The 7,533-nt window shown below is 40.3% G+C and overlaps 1 protein-coding gene across 1 annotated transcript; it reads left to right on the top strand.

Moving 5' to 3' along the window:
- Positions 1–347: 347 nt before the first annotated feature.
- LOC110859266 (DNA-directed RNA polymerases I and III subunit RPAC1) lies at positions 348–2,966 on the top strand. Its single transcript, XM_022108173.2, has 9 exons — positions 348–508; positions 586–765; positions 904–1,036; positions 1,109–1,228; positions 1,496–1,596; positions 1,676–1,793; positions 1,862–1,981; positions 2,074–2,190; positions 2,707–2,966. The coding sequence occupies exons 1-9, from the start codon at positions 449–451 to the stop codon at positions 2,826–2,828; spliced, it is 1,071 nt and encodes a 356-aa protein (XP_021963865.1). The 5' UTR covers positions 348–448; the 3' UTR covers positions 2,829–2,966.
- Positions 2,967–7,533: the final 4,567 nt, after the last annotated feature.

The following is a 7,533-nucleotide window of genomic DNA, read 5'->3' as shown; positions in this document are numbered from 1 at the left end:
AATAACCGTGATATTAATACATTTTATACATATTTTATATTGATGAATATTTATATAGAGTAGCTGTCGGCGATTTACAGTAAACAATTAACACTGTGTTGATAGACTAATTGGGCTAGGTTTAATGATGATTTTTCTACTTTTATTTTATGCCTGGTGGAATTGTAAATCAGCTTTCCATCAAGTTTGCATTCAGTTTTCCATATCGACATTTGCATCGGGTGTCTGAAAGATTTACTCATTTATTTGAAAGATAGGCACAAGATTAGAAATGTATGAAAAATCCAAAAATCCAGCTAAGGCAGACATAAAGCTGCGAAATGCAGCTCAATCGCCGCTATGTTCAAATTCCTCTCATTCCATCACTGAATCGAGAAAGCACGTGTGAGAATTTCTGTATCTTTTTTCCGAATTACTTAGAGCGATTTATTTTTTGACTGACTTCAAAATGGACAACATTAAGCGTTCCAGAAATCTGGCAGTCATGCAGCAGCATGAAGTCATAGATGTGAGTAACACATTTGTAAATTATACATGTTATAACTTATAAGAATCAATATATTGACTTGCAAATATTTTTATTAGACGAGCAGTTCCTTGTATAGTGGAACTTACAGCGACTATGATGACCGATGGGACCTTAAAAAGTTTAAGAAGCAGTTAGAAATGCACGTGATTCGGTGTGACAACACAGAAATGGAGTTTGACATTATCAGCATTGACCCCTCAATTGTGAATGCTTTTCGACGGATTCTTCTGTCCGAGGTTTTCTGCATTACATCATAATTAACAATTTTATAATTAATGCGTAAAATTAAATAATTCGTATGACGAGAAAGACTTAATGTAATAATATTAATCACAATTTATAATTTCGTGTGCTTTTATTGGTCAAAAATGCAGGTCCCATCCATGGCCATTGAGAAAGTATTCATGTACAATAACACGTCCGTCATTCCGGACGAAGTGCTAGCTCACAGGTTGGGGCTGATTCCCCTCAAGGCTGACCCCAGAAAGTTTGAGTATCGTCAAGAAGGTATAAAAACAAAAGAAGTCACCACATGATAGTTACATGTTAAGCACTGAGAATAATAAATTGGTTATGTAGGAGACTTGCATGGAACGGAGCAGGACACGCTGGAATTTGAACTGAAAGTTAGATGTTCTTGGAACCCAGACAAATCTGCAGAGTCAACCGATCCAGATGAACTTTATATTAATCACAAAGGTTTGATAAAGAGAATGACATTCACTTTTGGGACGCAGGCACAAAAATAAGTTCTTAAAAATGATGTTTAGGGCACATTTTTGGACAGAATGGAAAACGGATCGGTAATTCTGTGAAGAAACCCAGTCCCCACAGAATTACCGATCCGTTGTCCATTCTCTCCAAAAATGAGCCCTAAACATCATTTTTAAGAAATTCACTGTCCCAGGCACGGTTAAAACTAATTCATCATTTGTGCTGTAATAATATTCGCATCTGTTTCTAAAGTGTACTCTACTCATCTAAAATGGATTCCGATTGGGACACAGGGCCATCTTTTCAGAGCATCCGATGTAGGTCCTACGGTTGGAGATGTCTCCAGACTTTTAGTATGTACCAAAAAAAGTTAAATGGGCAATACTATTGTGATGACAAATAATGCATCATGGATCCAATTTATCTGTTTAGACACCCACCGAAAAGAAGGGAGTTCTTATCAACAAATTACGCCCAGGACAAGAATTGGATATGAAGTTGCACGCGGTGAAAGGAATTGGGAAGGACCACGCCAAATTCTCCCCTGTTGGTATGTGTGGACGGATGAACGAAAGACTTGAAGCAGAAAATATGTTTTATTAAAACTGTTCTTTTTAGCGACTGCATTTTACCGACTCCTTCCTGACATTCAATTAACGAGATCTGTAGAGGGGGAACTCGCAGAAAAATTACAAAAGTGTTTTTCTCCTGGAGTTATTACCCTCGTAGAAAAGAATGGTAAGATAAAAATATGTAACTACCAATGAACTGACAACGGTCATAGTTGATCCCAAATATTTACTTTATTATTGTAAACTATCCTTCCGTAGGTAAGAAAGTGGCCAAAGTGCACGATGCCAGGTACGATTCCTGCAGCAGAAACGTCTTGAGACATGAAGATCTCGCAGATTGTGTTCAACTAGGAAGAGTAAAGGACCATTTCATTTGTAAGCTTTGTAATATAAATTTTCATAAAATGTCGTATTTACATATGTATGTATGTATGTGCATATGAAAAGGGACCATAGTCACAGTCAGCCGAGTTCCGTTCAAGATTTATTTCTAGGCATTATTTACATCAAATGAAAAAGTCCGAATTCTTGACTTTTCCATCGCAGGAACCACTGTTCGAAACTTAAACAGAAGAATTTCATATCATACTCAGGATTATCCTATGTTAATTTTTAATTCTAAAAAAATAACCAAACAAGCGTTACACATAAGCCCTAAGTAGGTTTTTAGCAGCATTGTTACTGATATATTGAAGCAAGTGCGTATGTTTTTAAGCTCACAGCATTATTTCCAAAATTCGGTCGGCAGGTTGGTAAATTTCTTTGGCTATAAATCTTTTCTCTCTGAAAAGGTTGAGTTTGTGTCGATGGTCCTTTTCAAAGGTCGCACAATACACTACGAAAGTATGCATGGCGTGATCAGAGTGATGATTTTTTGCTTTATATTTTCAGTTACAATAGAATCTCTCGGAGCCATGCCGCCAGATGCCTTGTTCCGAGAGTCGATCCGAGTTTTGAAGGGGAAATGTAGAAAGTTTTTGGCCGAAATTAATCGTGGATACGGAGATGCGTGATGCTTAATTTTGTTTGTATATTTCCTCCAATCTACTCTTTTATGTAGATACGTACATATTTATCGTCATGCTATACATTTATCTGTACTGCGTTTTATACCTGATTAATAATATCCATAGTTTGAAGTGGTCAATTTAGCTTGGTGTCCACTGATGCATTTTGCCTACATTGCATATTAAGTATTAATATCCCATTTTAATTGCGTCAATAGCCCCCAACACGCCTACTTTTCACTTCACGAGGGAAATTAATTTGCCGAATTAGCCAGTTGATTACGTCCGTCTTCCTGGGTGGATATTCCACACGGACTCGACTCACTGACGCGCTTGCATCAATTGTTTCGTGCCAGAGTATAATGAGCGAGCCGTGTAATCCGTCATGAGCCACACTTTCTCTCACACAATCTCGTAATTAACTCGTTTTTCTCTCTCTCTCTCTCTCTATCTCTCTCTCCTTTACTCTCTCTCTGCAAACAAGCCGAGACCACACGTCCTCCAGAATCTGGTCATAAAGTTGGAAATATCTAGCGCGTCATCCTCCCGCACCTGGTTCTGTGTCCTCCTGTGACATCAAACTAGATAGAACAACGATCGCATATACGCCTTATCCAGCCAGTATATTTATAGCCACAAGACTTCACACGTCACCCCCATTTCTGGAGGATGATGATAATTCTGGAGCAAGTCGCCCAGATTTTAATACGTATGTTCCACAGCTGCTTAACTTACCCGCACTAAATATATTCACCATTATTACTTGACATTCATTCAGTTACCTACATACATTTGACACCCGTCATTCGACTGTTCCAATTTATTGTTGTGCTTGCATAATCTCAACTTGTTTCATGTAGAATTTCTATGGGCGAGGCTGGAAATATGTTTTTGTCTCGAGGGGGCTTCACATGTGATATCTACATATCTACACATGACACCGTCGCCTACACAGTAAAAATTTTTAAGTCCGTGCAGAGTAAAATGTAATACTGTGCGGACTTGAAAGTGATTCCACGCTGTGCAGAGTAAACCGAGCGAATTTGCCAAAGGGTAACCGACTTTACCCTGAGCGAGTTGGTGGCTATCCCCGCACAGGGTTAGCGTATAACTCGTAAAGGGGTTACCGTTAACTCGGTACCGAGCTACCACTTTACTGGTTACAGGGTTGTTTTTACTGGTTATGAGTTATCCATGCAATGCCTGTATTAACGGACAATTAATATTATATTCAATTAAAAACTTTGTATTTAATCAGGTGTAACAAAATTGTGTGTAACAATTTAAAGTTATTTTTATGCTTTTCAACTATCTATCTATAACTATGTAAAATCAAAAAATAGAAAGATAGTTGTCCGAATTCTTAATGGCTGTTCAAAGTTCAGATGATGTCCAATGCCCTGTACAAGTTCAACTAGGTCGGTGTCTTTAAATGTCGACAAGGGGTCATCACAGATGAGTTTATCTAAATAATAAAACAGCGTTAAGTATTTAGTACGAATGATTTCAAGTCCCCAAAAAATTATAATAAAAACTGACCTTGAAACTTATGGAAGTAATCACTCAAATCACATTGCTCCAACAGCCGTACACATCACTATATAGTAGTTTGTGTACCAGAGAGTATAGATGGGATTATGCTAACTAATTATTATTAGTTAGAAATATCTATTACTAATTGTTTATATAAGTAAAGCAGAATTATTAAATTTCTGACAGTCAGGTAAAGTAAAAAAAATATTTTGGAGAGTGACGAGTGGTGGACTGACAAAGCTTCGTGCCCGCTCGTGATAGATGGAGTAAAAAGGAAGCGTCCTTTTTACTCCATAAAGAGTAAATCACAGTGTCATAACCCGTGCATGGGTAACATTAACACGGGGACGAGTAAACCAGTCAAAACTTACTCGGCACCCTGTTACTCGTGGATTAACACCACATCGCATTAACGACTTTACTCCCGGTGGGACACGGTTTACAATGTACAGTGTTGGAGTCATTTTTACACAAAAAAGGGTTACCTCGAATTTTTAGTGTGAAGCACATAGTGCACTCGATGTTGCTGGTTCATATTGTTTGCGATGAGCCCAAAGTGATAGGTTTCATGATGTCCTTGTTTGTTGGCCGCAATGGCAGCCTCGCCTCCTACCACACATGTATGCACATGTGATTACGTTGTGCCCATACAAACTCGCTATTGACTTACATACATATTATTGCGTTCATGGAATTCATAGATTTGCGTACTCTGTAAATAATGGAGCTATTTCTGTCATATGTTTACGTGAGTTAGTTGTATCGAACTTGTATTCGACTCCCAACTCTATCAGAGATGGATATTCTATACGAGAGCGAGTTAGGAGGAGAAAGCAACAACACGGGCAGTTAAGCCACCCATAGTTTTGCACAGTCAACGTCAGTGAAACGAAACCTTACACCGCTTTCCTTCCACGACTAACTACGTGTATTATATATAGCTCCAACTTAACCAACGGCTCCTTTTCCGACCGGATGGTTCTCTGTTTTATGGAGCAGCGAAAAACCCGATTTTTGGATGACATGACATTTGATACCCTTTTTCCAGGTTCCAAATAACCTTATTACGCTCATCAGTCGTAAATACGTACGTACGTACTTGTATACTTACATATACATTAGCTTATTGCATCCCATCCTCTCTTCTTCCAAGTGTTTGTATTACGGAAGAGTTGCCCTTAAAATCTATTTCTGGAGAAAATGCTGGAGAAAGCGTTAAGAGAAAGTCGAGCAGAGTGAAAGTATGCACGTTATTTTGTTTGCAAATACAGCTTCATATCATCATTATCATCATCATGGCCGCATCCCATTGTGCTGTTGTCAGTCGCCTAAGCTGATATTTATGGCTTCACGTTTAGCCCGTGTTTCTAGTTCCGAAGATGAGAGAAGATGAAATCAGGGCACTGCTCGCCCGTTTAATTTCATCTCGCTCATTTTCAAAATGAACACTATACATAAGCTATTGGATCACTCCACAGTCCACTCCACGTATCCATCCCATCCACCGTGCAAGATGTCGTTTCCTTTCCTTGTCCTGGAGAGAGCCGCGTCGTCTATTTTGAGCGAGCGACTTTCTCTCGTTCTATTTATGGTTAGCGTCGACCGTGGGAAATATTTACAGTAAGTTGATCCATAGTTGATCTCGTCATTCTCATCCTCGTCCTCTTGGGGTCGAGGACGACGAGCAGGATATCATCCTTCCTCCTCCTTCTGCAGAACGAGAGAGAAAGCGAAAACTTTCTCCAGAATGCCCCACATTAATCCACATTCTCCACTTCTCATTCATTTCATGGCATCAAATTTATTGGATTCCCTCTTTTTTATAAACTCTACACACTCTGTACATCATCATTTCATACGATTTCAGTGATTCCTGGGGAAAGGGAAAGTTTTGACCATATCCTACAAATAAATTGAAAGAAAACCTATAAATGGATTAAATTCTGCTTGTTTGACAGCGAATTAAAAAGTTTGTGTCAGTCATGGAGAACCAACAGAGCGGAAATGGGTGATCAATTTTCCTCCCTCACACCGCCACCCCCACTCCTCCTGCTCAACAACGTGCCCACCAAGCTCGCCTCTGGCCATCACGTGGGGGGAAGGATGATGGATGACGGAGAGTCCGCGTTCATCGGCCGAGTATTATTAATAGCTTCTCCATCACCCGCCTTCTTGTGGCAGCGTGGTAGAGAGAGAGGGAGAATATCGGCGTATGACCAACAGACCTGCTGCTGCCAAACTTTCTCTCTCATCCCGGGCTCACTTTCCTTGTCAAACTATTTTATTTTCTCTCTCTGGCTACAACTCGGCTCGGCCTTTCTCAGCGACAAACAGCTTCCCAAGCATTCCTTCAGACAAATACTTTTCCTCTGCCAACCAAACCCTGGTGTACGCCGAGGTTGAGGAGGAGGAGGGAAATGAAAATAGTAGTTGGCGTGGTCTCCCCTCCGCACGACAGCAGCCACGGTCTGGTGTCTGAAGCGATGTATGTAGAACTGAACATAAAATCAAATCATGGAAACTTTCACTTGTGCTCAACTTTAGTTTCATCACATTCACCTTGAGTCCACAATCAAATTATACGTTGTATCCTTCCACTTGTGTACCTGTGAACACTTATCCTGCACAATGATGGTGGGGGGAAGGATGGGCATGCTGGGAGTGAACTCCCATCGTGCCGTCGTTTGAATATGAGTGAAGGATGCGGATTCACATGCATGGATTTTGAGATGTGTGTGTATGTGGAAGGACCCGAGGGAATGTGGATGGATTAGAGAGTTTGAGACTGGTCGTTGCCTGGTAGTTTGCTGGTTGAGGAGTGCATAGTCGTCATCGTCGTCGTCGTCGCGTATTTCTGACTGACTGGTGGAGGAAGCTGGCGGCTTATAATAATCGATAGCAAAACTGTACCAAGTCACTCTGCTCGATATATGTACAAACATATAGGACACATAAAAGTATATGCTATCCTACTAAATACGTAGTCGGAGCTTCTCATGCCCTCATCTGCCCAACCAACCAGCAAACTTTCTCTTCCTAGGCCTGCTTCATTCTCTGTGGGTGGCTGCAAGGAAATCAGTCCAATGAAATCGGGATGACAGGACCCAGCGGAGGTGACGATGATGATGAGTGTGCATTATTCTCACCTTATCATCATTTGTACTTTTCACCCGCAGCC

The sequence above is a fragment of the Folsomia candida genome, unplaced genomic scaffold (genome assembly GCF_002217175.1).
Source record: "Folsomia candida strain VU population unplaced genomic scaffold, ASM221717v1 Fcan01_Sc025, whole genome shotgun sequence".
In the NCBI taxonomy this organism is placed as follows: Eukaryota; Metazoa; Arthropoda; class Collembola; order Entomobryomorpha; family Isotomidae; genus Folsomia; species Folsomia candida.
The sequence above is the reverse complement of the archived record's forward strand: the minus strand, read 5'-3'. Positions and strand labels throughout refer to the sequence as shown.